The sequence below is a fragment of the Oncorhynchus kisutch genome, linkage group LG1 (genome assembly GCF_002021735.2).
Source record: "Oncorhynchus kisutch isolate 150728-3 linkage group LG1, Okis_V2, whole genome shotgun sequence".
NCBI lineage: Eukaryota > Metazoa > Chordata > Actinopteri > Salmoniformes > Salmonidae > Oncorhynchus > Oncorhynchus kisutch.
The window spans coordinates 18,682,195-18,696,987 of record NC_034174.2 but is presented as its reverse complement, the minus strand read 5'-3'; the positions used below and the strand labels follow the sequence as shown (position 1 = coordinate 18,696,987).

Below are 14,793 nucleotides of genomic sequence, written 5' to 3'. Positions count from 1 at the left end.
AATTGCTTAAGGACAACAAAGTCAAGGCACTGTAGTGGCCATCACAAAGCCCTGACCTCAATCCTATAGAAAATGTGTGGGCAGAACTGAAAATGTGTGTTCGAGCAAGGAGGCCTACAAACCTGACTCAGTTACACCAGCTCTGTCAGGAGGAATGGGCCAAAATTCACCCAATTTAATGTGGGAAGCTTGTGGAAGGCTACCCAAAACGTTTGACCCAAGTTAAACATTTTAAAGGCAATGCTACCAAATACTAATTGAGTGTATGTAAACTTCTGACCTACTGGGAATGTGATGAAAGAAATAAAAGCTGAAATAAAGAATTATCTCTACTATTATTCTGATATTTCACATTCTTAAAATAAAATGGTGATCCTAACTGACTCAAGACAGGGACTTTTTACTCTGATTAAATGTCAGGAATTGTGAAAAACTATATTTGGCTAAACTTCCGACTTCAACTGTACATATATAATGTAGACATCAGAACTCCCAAATAGAAGTATATTCCATTGGAAAAAAAAGATTTCCAAAATAGTTTTACAGCATGACAGCACTTATGATATGAGAGGAAACTGTTAAATATCATGCACACAAATTCATGTTTTCTACAGAACATAATTTATATCCTCAATGCATGGCCCCTTCAAAATTCCTGTTCTGTCCAGCACTGCCACAGAGGGTTGCATCCATGCCTATCTGAATGCAGGAGCAGGCTGCTAGAGGAGAGGGAGAGAGGATGGCCGGTAGGAGGGCTGTGACTGTGTCCAGACATCACCAGGAGGAGTTGAGGAGGAGGAAAGCGTAGATGAGGAATGCGGAGAGATGAGACAGCGATAGCGGATTGAGACTAGATGCTCCCGAACCTCGTGCGCTCATGCCTGAAACCACAAACCTGCAGTCAGAGAAGCTCTTCAAGAACTGAAAATTCCACTTTTCAAAAAGAGCAAAAAAACTAAGTCGGGGCAGTTTCTGTCTCTATCTGCTAAATTTGATGACAAGTCGTTGTAAATGGGGTAACTGTGAATTACATAGTGCTTTCCATATCTCTATTTTTAATGGCTTTCAACAGGATAGACCAAGTACACAGAGATGATGAGGCTTATATCACATCAGAGAGCAGATCTCTTTGGGGGAGGGGGGGGCATTGTACTATTTTATATGCCGCAGAGCTGGGAAGTCAACAAGGAATAATAACCCAATGGCAGAGATGGATTGCACCACACATGCATTTCTAAAAAGTTTGCATTTCTTGCACCCGAAAGAAGTCTATTACACATGGTTGAAGAGGGATGCAAGAGCCCAAAATAAATGTTATGTTTGGCTGACTTAATCATCATTAAAGCTTCATCAAGGAACACAGGGAGAGGAGAGTGGAGAGAGAGGAAATGGTAAACGTACTTAATTTGTGGATGTGGATGGGTTCGCTGCCTACACCTTCACCACCCTCACTCAGGGCCTTGATCTGGATCAGGTAGTTGTCGTTGGGAGACAGCGTCAGCTCCATCCTGGTTTTGTTTGTTATGATGCTGTTTACGTCATTGTACCGGTGTCTTCTCAACAGCACCTAGAAATGGCAATGCAAAACACACAATCAAAAATGAAAGATCGCCTGAAATGAGCAGTGAGGAGTGAAGGAATTTAAACTTGATTTGCTGATTGGATGATAGAATGGCTCCTAATGCTTGGTGACAGTACAGTGAGGTTTGCTGGTTGGAGCTATGGATGTTTTGTCCCTGTGGAAAACCTTACCAAAATGATGGCAAGAGTGGGTTTGAGATGGTCGTGTTGTGCTTGACAAAAGAATAGAGCCACAGTGACATGAGACATACAAGATATCCGATGACCTCTGCCTCTGTCTCCATGGCTATCACAGGACCCCAGTGTAGAGTGAGCAGAGAGCCAATCATGGTCCACTCTACATTCAAAGGAGGCTGGCCTGGTGCTAAGAGAGAGAAGTGTTGATGAAAGAGAGATGTTTATATAATACTTGTATAGTTTTACAAAATAATGAGTTTCTGTTCCCCCTAAATGTTTAAGTAAAAATGTATATACAGTACAATCCTCCAAACAGCTGAAGGAAAATGTACTTACTACGACTGTGATAATTGTAGATTCTCACCTAGCTATCTTCAAGATAAATGCACTAATTGTAAGTCGTTCTGGATAAGAGCAACTGCTAAATGACTAAAACGTACATGGAAATGAGATTCACTCACCTGGCTTCTTGGTGGTGGCGTTGATGTGTGTAGACTGTGGCCCTGTCCCTGCAGTGTTAAAGGCGCACACAGCTAGATAATACTGTGTGTTAGCGCTCAGTCCAGTCACATTAACCGCTGAGTAGTTTCCAGAGGTTCTGACTTTGCCTACTGTGTCAGGCTTGGTGTCATCTTCCCAGTACACCACCTGTTAACCAATGGAAAGAAAACAACAAGAGGTTGAGATATCAGACACAAGCAATTTAATTCTAGCCAAAGGGACTTTTTTTTTTAAACTCACATTATTAGAACAGCCTCATCATTCAATCTGTAATGCCATTTGGTGTGCAGTGGAGGACTGGCTTCCCAATCAATGATATATGGGTCTTCAATTTTTTTATACAAATAATCTCTAGCCCATGGTCATTCTACAAAGGCACTCAAGAGTAACCTCAATAAGTAAAATGACAAAGGGCTTGTTTAACACAGTATAGGGATATTCTTGTCACAATAATGTGTTTAAGATCCACTGTTTTTGGTTCAATAAAATGTATTCCCCTTACAAATCTGTATTTTCAATGATAAAAGTACAGTTTCTGTACTTAGAAACGAACACATCCAGCTACAGCATGGAGGAATATCGTATTCTCTTTAACACTAGACAGAGCAATTCATTACTTTCCTTGGGGGTATTATAGCTTTCAATTAACGGTGCAGGTGAAGAGATATTTGATGAAGCAAATTAAATAATCCAATGCTAGTTTAGGGTAATTTTCAATATTTATGTTTCGGGTATTAAGTGACATAAGAGTAAAGTAAATAATTAGAGAGAAAATGTGAAGTCTGCTCTTGGGATAGGCACATCTATATTCCTGTTATTGGCCATGCAACTAAATTAACCTATCAGATACAAATGTTTCATTCAAAAAACTTAACAATATACCATACTGGAGTAAAAAACTATATCCATACTGTAGATCTCTGCTGCCAGTGACTGGAATGAATTGCAAAAATTACATTACTTTAAACATCAGCTATCTGAGCAGCTAACAGATTGCTGCAGCTGTACATAGTCCATCTGTAAATAGCCCACCCAATCTACCTACCTCATCCCCATATTGTTTTTATTTACTTTGCTGCTCTTTTGCACACCAGTATCACTACTTACAAACCATCATCTGCTCATCTATCACTCCAGTGTTAATCTGCTAAATTGTAATTACTTTGCTACTATGTCCTATTTATTGCCATACCTCCTCATGCCATTTGCACACACTGTATATAGACTTTGTGTTATTGACTGTACGCTTGTTTATTCCATGTGTAACTCTGTGTTGTTGTTTCTGTTGCACTGCTCTGCTTTATCTTGGTCAGGTTACAGTTGTAAATGAGAACTTGTTCTCAACTAGCTTACCTGGTTAAATAAAGGTTAAATCAAATATATATATATATATATATATATATATATATATATATATATATATGTATATATATATATATTTTTTAAATTAGATGATGGGCATATTATCAGTTTAGACCTATCCTGCCAGTTTGGCTACTAACACAAACAATACTAATGCATCTGTCTGTGAAAGGTGTCATCTCTTTCAGAATCCTATGACCTCCACTGTACCCAACCTCTAAGGCTCAAGATGCATACTAACAGCTTACCCCCTTAAAAGCCCCTCTCTCTCCAATCCTGTTTGCTGACCTGATAGCACTATTGTATCAACACAATAAAGCCAGTGCCATGGCAACCAAAGGGTTTTGTTCCAGGGGGCAGAGGTGAGCAGGACTGAAAGAGCACTGGGAGAAAAGGAAAAGCTCTTCTTGTGTACTTAAATGGATGGATGAGAGCTTTTCTCAACCGCCTTTAAAAGCTGCTGCAGCTAAATGGTGGTGGTCGTTAGACACAGCTACTCTAAGCAGTGCTGGGACAAATACAGAACGTATAGGAATCAACATATTAACAAAATGTTGTCAAGGTTACAGAACTCCTCATGATATCTTATAACGTGAGATGTTACACAGCACCCCAGGTGATATTTTATTAAGAACTGTGTGTTCAAATAAATAAATTAAGCTACTGCTTTACATATAAACACTAGAAATGGCAATGTGCATGTGTTGTTTTATTGAGGAAATTGAGTGAATTGAGTGAATCCTACCTCATAACCCAGCACTCTTTCAGGGGTGACGGGGAGGGCTTCCCAAATCACTTCAACTGTAGCTGCAGATACACTCCTGCCCCAAACCCTCTTAGGAGCCTCACTGGGGACTGCAGAAATAGAGAGCTGGTGAGCACCCCACAGACTCATTCAACACCATCAAACAAACTAATAGGAAGGAGAGGAAAGCAGAGAATAGACCTGTAGATTCACTGGATAGAGATTTTGCCTCCGCTTGGTTGTTATTGGGATCTGACGTGCATGGCAAATTCAAATAACACAATACCTCACTGACAGCTCAGTGTAGTAAGTGACTGCTAGGATTTCCTGTAATCTACCCCTGCAATAACTAATATCAAGTTGACACTCCCAGCTTGAGGGGGAATGTGTCTGAACCAACGTATTTCATCTTTACTATGGAAGGTTGTGCCTCCAGAATGAAAAGATTAGGTGCGGTTTCAGCGTGACTTCCACTGGCAGCGGTTACCTTCCTCTGCTGAGAACACTGTGGCTATGGAACTGAAGGGGCCTTCCCCACGGTTGTTGTACGCCCCAACCTTCACATCGAACGGCGAGAAAGGCGGGTTGGTGTCGTTGCGGAAGATGTATCGGGCCACCCCGGGCGTGGAGATGACCACTCGTGTCCAGGTTATGGCACCCAGCGGCCGGAAGGCGATGATGTAACCGAAGCCCTCTCCATTCTGCAGTTCCTCAGGCACGGGCTGGGAGCAAAACACAAAACTATAGTGATATTAAAATGCATACAGACAAATACACTGACACCCCTGCGTTTGTCATCAAGCACCTGCCAAAGAGATCTTCAACCTTGGTTGCAATGATTAGATGTAGTGTTTAAACAATGGTTCCCCAAATGGCTGTGATTTTATTTGGCCCCCTAGTTTTCTGAGCAAAATATTATTACATGTATTTTATTTATAAAAAAGACTAAAAACACGAGCAAATCAGCTCCAAGTGATTTTAATTGAGGAAATCTGTTCCAAAGTACTCCCACGCATAATAGAGAGATATATGTGATCATATACAAATCTAAGCAAGGTTTGAAATTATGATGTTTTAGTCAAATATTATATCTGTTTGGGCTTCTTGCTGTCAATTTGCAGTCCACAAATGATTTGTAATGATGTTCAGGCCCCCTGACCATTGGCCGGCGGCTGAATGTAGTTGATGATCCGAAATCACTGATTGTTTCATTTTTTCTCTCCCTGCATTAGCACATAATTGTGGATGAAGTGGGCTTCAAAGAAACAATCGCTGTCCCTCAGTTGAATCACATTGGAAGGGAGAAATGGCACTCCATGTCCAGCACAGAAGAGAGGGCTGGCTGAGGGCCGATCATAATATTGCTCCATTCAATTCTGCACAATTAAGCAAAACTATTACCTGGCTGTGGAGAGAACAGTAAAACCATTACCTGGCTATGGAGAGAACAGTAAAACAATTACCTGGCTATGGAGAGAACAGTAAAACCATTACCTGGCTATGGAGAGAACAGTAAAACCATTACCTGGCTATGGAGAGAACAGTAAAACCATTACCTGGCTATGGAGAGAACAGTAAAACCATTACCTGGCTATGGAGAGAACAGTAAAACAATTACCTGGCTATGGAGAGAACAGTAAAACCATTACCTGGCTATGGAGAGAACAGTGAAACCATTACCTGGCTATGGAGAGAACAGTAAAACCATTATCCAGCTATGGGGAGAACAGTAAAACCTGACAGATAACTTACCTCCCAAGTTATCACTAATTCAGATTTTGTGCCTCCTCCGCCTCCAACATCAGTGGGAGCTGTATCAGGCACTGTAAGGCAAAGCCCAGAAGAGAGCAATTTTAAGGCTTTTAACATAGCTGAAATACAAATCAAATCAAATTTTATTTGTCACATACACATGGTTAGCAGATGTTAATGCGAGTGTAGCGAAATGCTTGTGCTTCTAGTTTGAGTTGAGTTTGAGTTTATTTTTATTTTTACAGGGACAGTGCACATTAATCAACATTTCAGTAAAAGTGCCGGTTTTAGCCAACCGGCTAATTTTCAACCGCAGTCCCTGGGCAGGTTATTAAAAACAATTACAATATAGACAATAGCAACATAGAACAAGCAAGACATAGCATACAGACAGAGCAACATAGGACAAGCAAGACGTAGCATACAGACAGAGCAGCATAAAACAAAAAGCAGCAAGACAAAATTCATAAAAGCAACAAAGTGTTTCCACACCTCACAAGCAACAGACAACAGACAACATGGAGTGGCAACACACAGCTAGGGACCATGTTCACAAATCTGATTGACCTTTAGCCATGTCTTCAAGCATTTTGTGAAAGTGTGATATGTGGTGCAGTTATGTGTGTCTGATGGCAGTGTATTCCAGACATGGGAAGCTCTCACAGAGAATGCAGATTTACTAAAGGTGCTTTTCCTTAGGGGAACTATACAGTCACCTCTCATGGCAGACCTTGTGGATCTGCTGCCATATGTCTGGGTTTTCTGTTTAACAAAAATATTGAGTGGAGGGGGAGCCAGGCCATTGAGGATCTTGAATACAAGACATGCGTCAGTGTATTGCACAAGATTTTCCCAACTCAAGAGCTCATGCTTTCTAAGTTCCGACAATGCAGTAATAACGAACAAGTAATCTATCTAACAATTCCAAAAAACTACTGTCTTATACACAGTGTAAGGGGATAAAGAATATGTACATAAGGATATATGAATGAGTGATGGTACAGAGCAGCATAGGCAAGATACAGTAGATGATATCGAGTACAGTATAACATATGAGATGAGTATGTAAACAAAGTGGCATAGTTAAAGTGGCTAGTGATACATGTATTACATAAGGATGCAGTCGATGATATAGAGTACAGTATATACGTATGCATATGAGATGAATAATGTAGGGTAAGTAACATTATATAAGGTAGCATTGTTTAAAGTGGCTAGTGATATATTTACATAATTTCCCATCAATTCCCATTATTAAAGTGGCTGGAGTTGAGTCAGTGTCATTGACAGTGTGTTGGTAGCAGCCACTCAATGTTAGTGGTGGCTGTTTAACAGTCTGATGGCCTTGAGATAGAAGCTGTTTTTCAGCCTCTCGGTCCCAGCTTTGATGCACCTGTACTGACCTCGCCTTCTGGATGACAGCGGGGTGAACAGGCAGTGGCTCGGGTGGTTGATGTCCTTGATGATCTTTATGGCCTTCCTGTAGCATCGGGTGGTGTAGGTGTCCTGGAGGGCAGGTAGTTTTCCCCCGGTGATGCGTTGTGCAGACCTCACTACCCTCTGGAGAGCCTTACGGTTGAGGGCGGTGCAGTTGCCATACCAGGCGGTGATACAGCCCGCCAGGATGCTCTCGATTGTGCATCTGTAGAAGTTTGTGAGTGCTTTTGGTGACAAGCCGAATTTCTTCAGCCTCCTGAGGTTGAAGAGGCGCTGCTGCGCCTTCTTCACGATGCTGTCTGTGTGATTGGACCAATTCAGTTTGTCTGTGATGTGTATGCCGAGGAACTTAAAACTTGCTACCCTCTCCACTACTGTTCCATCGATGTGGATAGGGGGGTGTTCCCTCTGCTGTTTCCTGAAGTCCACAATCATCTCCTTAGTTTTGTTGACGTTGAGTGTGAGGTTATTTTCCTAACACCACACTCCGAGGGCCCTCACCTCCTCCCTGTAGGCCGTCTCGTCGTTGTTGGTAATCAAGCCTACCACTGTTGTGTCGTCCGCAAACTTGATGATTGAGTTGGAGGCGTGCGTGGCCACGCAGTCGTGGGTGAACAGGGAGTACAGGAGAGGGCTCAGAACGCACCCTTGTGGGGCCCCAGTGTTGAGGATCAGCGGGGAGGAGATGTTGTTGCCTACCCTCACCACCTGGGGGCGGCCCGTCAGGAAGTCCAGTACCCAGTTGCACAGGGCGGGGTCGAGACCCAGGGTCTCGAGCTTGATGATGAGCTTGGAGGGTACTATGGTGTTGAATGCCGAGCTGTAGTCGATGAACAGCATTCTCACATAGGTATTCCTCTTGTCCAGATGGGTTAGGGCAGTGTGCAGTGTGGTTGAGATTGCATCGTCTGTGGACCTATTTGGGCGGTAAGCAAATTGGAGTGGGTCTAGGGTGTCAGGTAGGGTGGAGGTGATATGGTCCTTGACTAGTCTCTCAAAGCACTTCATGATGGCGGATGTGAGTGCTACGGGGCGGTAGTCGTTTAGCTCAGTTACCTTAGCTTTCTTGGGAACAGGAACAATGGTGGCCCTCTTGAAGCATGTGGGAACAGCAGACTGGTATAGGGATTGATTGAATATGTCCGTAAACACACCGGCCAGCTGGTCTGCGCATGCTCTGAGGGTGCGGCTGGGGATGCCATCTGGGCCTGCAGCCTTGCGAGGGTTAACACGTTTAAATGTCTTACTCACCTCGGCTGCAGTGAAGGAGAGACCGCATGTTTTCGTTGCAGGCCGTGTCAGTGGCACAGTATTGTCCTCAAAGCGGGCAAAAAAGTTATTTAGTCTGCCTGGGAGGGAGCAAGACATCCTGGTCCGTGACTGGGCTGGATTTCTTCCTGTAGTCCGTGATTGACTGTAGACCCTGCCACATGCCTCTTGTGTCTGAGCCGTTGAATTTAGATTCTACTTTGTCTCTGTACTGGCGCTTAGCTTGTTTGATAGCCTTGCGGAGGGAATAGCTGCACTGTTTGTATTCGGTCATGTTACCAGACACCTTGCCCTGATTAAAAGCAGTGGTTCGCGCTTTCAGTTTCACACGAATGCTGCCATCAATCCACGGTTTCTGGTTAGGGAATGTTTTAATCATTGCTATGGGAACGACATCTTCAACGCACGTTCTAATGAACTAGCACACCGAATCAGCGTATTCGTCAATGTTGTTATCTGACGCAATACGAAACATCTCCCAGTCCACGTGATGGAAGCAGTCTTGGAGTGTGGAGTCAGCTTGGTCGGACCAGCGTTGGACAGACCTCAGCATGGGAGCCTCTTGTTTTAGTTTCTGTCTGTAGGCAGGGATCAACAAAATGGAGTCGTGGTCAGCTTTTCCGAAAGGGGGGCGGGGCAGGGCCTTATATGCGTCGCGGAAGTTAGAGTAACAATGATCCAAGGTCTTTCCACCCCTGGTTGCGCAATCGATATGCTGATAAAATTTAGGGAGTCTTGTTTTCAGATTAGCCTAATTTAGTTGAACCAGACACCAGATCTGCAATACTATTGGCACATGTTTTGCTTTACACTCAGATTGCATTTCCATAACATTTGACAAAACACAACACACAATTATCTACCTTTGACACAACATTCACAACTAAAATGTCTTGTGTGCAAATGAAATGCAACAATGTTCAACAAGCTAAGCTCAATTACCAATTGATCTCTTTCTCTTTTCAAACACTAATTGCGAAATCTGTCACTTTGCAATCAGACCTCTGGCATGGATAAAAAGGCCACAGGTGAGTACTCATGTGATTGGAGAACAATGGAAGCAAACTTGGCAGAGAAAAGTAGAGGTAGAGGTGGAGGTGGTGGTGGAGGTGGAGGAAGACCAAGAACAAGGAGAGTAATCTCTGATGAAATATCGGGCAGCTATGGTGGACCATGTGGAGAGGCTGACCTTGAGAGAGGCTGGGCAGAGAGTGCAGCCCAATCTGAGCCACTTCACCATAGCATCAATCATCCGGACATTCCAAAATGAGAATAGTTATGTACTGCAGACATTGGACCTATCTACGACTTTTACTATTTGACAGTAGTACCACATAAAGCCCAGTAAAGACTGTACATTCCAATACATACTGTAAGGGGAAACAAAGTACATGTTTGGCATATTAATGTATGTATGAAATTGAGAGCTATACTACTTTGTAACATGTTTATCTTGTGTACTGTACTACTGTAGTGTTTACTGTACTGCATGCTATTTTGTTTTTGTAGAACTGAAAGACGACTATTTACAGACAAATAGGAGGCTGCCATTGTGCAAATGGTAGTTGAAAATGATGCCATAAGACTGCAGGAAATCTAGCAACAGATTATTGAAAACCCTACCATCTTCCACAACAACAGTGAGCTTATCAACCATAGCCCGCATCCTTCAGAAACACCATCTCCGTATAAAGCAAATCAACAGAAACCCATTCGAAAGGAATTCCCAAAGAGTAAAGGATAAATGGTACGAATATGTGCAAGTAAGTAATGTAGTAGTATTACACTCTTGAAACATTAGAGACTCACTGATGTTGACAGTGAACTTTACTATACAGCAATTACAGTATTTACTGTCATATCAGAGAACAATGGAGTTGGATGCAAGTCCCATGCCCCCTGAACTCATATTCATAGATGAGGCTGGATTACACCTGCATTGCTTGCTGTTTGGGGTTTTAGGCTGGGTTTCTGTACAGCACTTTGAGATATCAGCTAAATAAATAAATTTGATTTGATTTTATTAAATTTAGCAAAGAAGAGGAGGAGAGGAAGGAACATCCATGGTCTACGCGCCATCATTGAGGTACTGTACCTGGCCAGCGCGGGGAAAATGTTGCCATATGTTCAGCTATGAGCCACAATGGGGTCCTCCACAGAACACTGCCTATCTCCTTAATTTCCTGAACACCTTACATGACAATCTTTTTCAGCTAGAGCAAAGAGGGCCAGGTGATCCTGAGCGGCAAATGTATGTTCTAGTTTGGGACAACGTGCGTTTCCATCTGGCAGCTCAGGTTCGCAACTGCTTCCATGAGTACCTGAGATGTAGTATCAGCAAACGTGTGTTAACAATTGGGAAAAATTGTATAATGCATTCACAATATTTATTTTATTTTACACCCAAGAAACGTCTCCCTTGATATTATCGACCCGACATGTTTTGGACTACATTGTCCAACTCAAATGCCAAATGTCACAAAGAATAAAACACTTTTTTTACATTTAGCTGTTCAGTTTAATATTCAGAAAATGCCATTTTACTTGACAACTGTTTCGTGCATAACACTGCAGACCGCGCATGTGCATCCTGATTCCAGCCCAAACTAAATGGTCCAAGACATCTGGTTCAAGCAGCATTTCATGTAAGATGTCAGGGGTCTGTGTATACTGTATTTACAGTATTTATGTGTATGTGTGTGTTAGTGTATGTTAGTGTGTGTTAGTGTCTGTATGTGTTTGTTAGTGTGTGTGTCTGCATATGTATTTTAGAAAGACTAGAGGAGAAACACTCACTGGTATCCTCTGTCCTGGTCTTGGCTGAGGCTGGACTGGGCTCTCCCATGCCCACACTGTTGCGGGCCACCACCCTGAACTCATACTCCACCCAGGCGTTCAGGCCCACCACAGTGGCTGTCAGTGTGTTGCCATTGATCACCTCAGGAACTGGAAGTGGAAAGTAGACCATTATTATCATGCTGGATAAACGTAGTTATGGTGTGCTTTGTTATGTACTGTATGGATGTATAAACTACCTGTGTCCACAGCCTGCCAGCCCACAGTGAAGGGGGTCCGGGCCTGGATGATGTAGCCGGTGATAGGGCTGCCGTTGTCCCTGCCGGGGCTCCAAGAGAGCTGGGCCGTGCTATCTGTGATCTCCTCCACTGCTACTGTGTCCGGGGGCCCGGGGGGACCTGACTCAATCAGACAATTAGCAAAGTGAGCCTCCACACCGCACCACCACTCCCACCACCACCATAAACACCACGCCCCCATTACCAACTCATCATCCTCTTGCCTTTACAGCTGGTCCAATGCCATCACACTCCCTCTTATTAAGCTCTGTGTCCTTTATCCGGGTTCACAGGGACATTTAATGCAGACATGGGATATGTGAGGCTGAGAAGTGATTAAGAGCATGGGATCACTAACGCCAGACAGGAACATGGGAGGGGACAATTTGGGAAACATATGCGTGTGTTAGAAAGATGGACAGTGAGAGGAAGTGATAGAGAAAGAGCGATAGAGAGCGAGAGAGGGATTGAGTGAGAGAGACTGCAACACTAAGAGGCAAAGAATGACAGACAGTGTTCATGGATATCTACTCCAAAGATGGTTGCATGCCATGATGTTGTTGTTTGCTCCACTGTTCCATTATTCAGATGTTTCTATGGTATTTTGTCGGTATGTAAATGAGCCAATTAAAGTTCTCTGTAATAAACAATGGCTTTCCAAAACACCTGGGACGGCTATTACAGGGTGTTATGGGTGTGCATACCAATGTAAATCACTATAGATAAGCTACAATAATGAGAGATGATACACTACTCCAAACACATATCAACTACCACTGTGGAAGCTGCGTTCACAAAATGTGTGCCTTTTTCAAATTCAGAGATGTCAAATATTGTCTTTCCATTATTTCCAAAAATATGTCATAAAAATGTTGTTTTCATTACACAAATACAACATGCCATGTCATGAAATATGTAAGATATTTATAGATATTATATACATGTACATTTGTCTGCACAGTTCTCACCAAAATATATTTGTCATAAAGGTAGCTTGACAGCAAGTTTAATTAACCATAATTCTTCATATAGGCCTATAAAATTAAGTATGCCTTCTAGATTCCAATTTCAGCTCCAATTTATTTCATGAATCAATTTGAATTCTGTCCAAGTTCTTAGAAGATTTTTCATTGCAAGCTCTAAGGTCAAGTATTCACAGCCGACACTATATTGTATTTCAGACTTTTCTAAAGAACTTAAAATGTCATCACTTCGGAGAAATTAGTCACTGTACAAATGGGAATCTCATAGCCAGAGTTAACTGAACATGAATTCCATAAAGGATCCCTTACAACCTTTACAGTCGGTTCTCTTACCTTTCACAACCAAGATGGCCGAAGCGGACAAGCTCTCTACGTCAGTGTCGATAACACAGACATATTTCCCCCCGTGATTCAGCTGGATGTTACGAATCATCAGATCTCCTGAAATGCTCTACAAGGGATAACAAAAACACAATAACAAGAATATCTGGTGTAAGATCAAGAAATCTAAAGGAAATACACTGAACTGTTTCATCATTCTCTCTGAGCAATTGCATGTGTGATCCTACTGTAGGTTGACTAATAAATACATGTATTACATCAGAACAATAGGGGGTGGCGCCCCTACCTTATTTTTCCTTCTAAGTGTGACTGTAGCTTTAACATTGAGGAAGCTCTGTGCACAGAGCTGCATGTGGTCCTCAGGCCACTGAGTCTTGTGACACACAGGAACCAACAAGAATGTCAGCTGTGTTCTAATCAAACAATCCTGTCGGCTACCCTTCAGGCACTGCATGTTCCCCTACTCAGCCTCGCACAGGACCCACAAAACAAACAAACACATTTCGGCTAATTGGCAAGATGATCCTAATTATTCCATAATTACATAAACCAGATTAGATAAGAATGTCTATGTCCTATGTCTCACAGACTAGGAGCTAATATTGTTCTATATAAAACTGTGTGCTCTTTGAGATCCTAAAACTGATAAACTGTTGAAAAACCCAAAGATGAGCAAGAAGTGATGAAACAGCTTCTGTACATTTTCCGTCTGTCATGGAGGTTTAGTATAGTTACATAAATGAATGTGGAAGAGCGATACAAGTAATAGTATTCATATTTTAAAGTGAGTGATATGGATCATATTTACAGTGTCTTCAGAATGTTTTCCTAACTCTTGACTTTTTCCACATTTTGCTGTTACGGACTGAATAAAAAATGTATTACATATATATATTTTTATCCATCTGCACATAATACCCCATAATGACAAAGTGAAAACATGTTTTTAGAAATGATAGCTAATTTATTGAAAAAATATGTCATTTACATAAGCATTCACACCCCTTTACTATGACACTTCAAATTCAGCTCAGGTACATCCAATATCCTTGAGATGTCACTACAACTACAAAAAATCCAAGATGGCGTAGCAGTCAGACGTCTTTGTCTTTGTCCTGTCGTGTCCCTTGTATATATTTTTATTCGCATATCTTTAAAAAAACAACAACTTCTAAATGCTATCCTGCAACCTGCCTCACCCAATGCGGCATGGATCTATTTTTTTCTAAAGTATTTCTACTTACTTCAGATCAGGAATCCCTCAACTGAAGCTAGCCAGCTAACTACCTACCAGCTATCAGTCAGGAAACCATTGCTGGTGGTCATCAGCTAACCTTTAGCTCAGAAAGCTCTCGCCAGTTTCGTACAACGTGACTCAAACCAGAGTATAACGGACCTATTTTTTTTCTCGCCATATCCCCGGATTCCTACCGCAAACTCTGAACATTTTCATCTGGATTTTCACAACTAGCTAACCGCAATCCCGGGTGACTACTCCTGGCCAGCGTCTCCATCCCGGAGCAAGCAAAGGTTAGCTTGAAGCTAGACGGGCTAGGGCTCCTAGGATACC

The 14,793-nt window shown here is 42.3% G+C and overlaps 1 protein-coding gene across 1 annotated transcript in view; it reads right to left on the bottom strand.

Moving 5' to 3' along the window:
- Positions 1–375: 375 nt before the first annotated feature.
- Positions 376–14,793, bottom strand: part of LOC109898180 (contactin-3-like) — a 96,560-nt gene continuing 82,142 nt past the window's right edge. Inside the window, exons 14-23 of the mRNA XM_020493037.2 lie at positions 13,215–13,332; positions 11,860–12,018; positions 11,621–11,770; positions 6,119–6,189; positions 4,854–5,088; positions 4,367–4,476; positions 2,220–2,406; positions 1,833–1,945; positions 1,402–1,567; positions 376–881 (exon numbers count right to left, since the gene is read on the bottom strand). Of these exons, the coding sequence (XP_020348626.1) occupies positions 775–881; positions 1,402–1,567; positions 1,833–1,945; positions 2,220–2,406; positions 4,367–4,476; positions 4,854–5,088; positions 6,119–6,189; positions 11,621–11,770; positions 11,860–12,018; positions 13,215–13,332 (1,416 nt within the window). The 3' untranslated portion in view covers positions 376–774. The remainder of the gene's footprint in view (positions 882–1,401; positions 1,568–1,832; positions 1,946–2,219; positions 2,407–4,366; positions 4,477–4,853; positions 5,089–6,118; positions 6,190–11,620; positions 11,771–11,859; positions 12,019–13,214; positions 13,333–14,793) is intronic.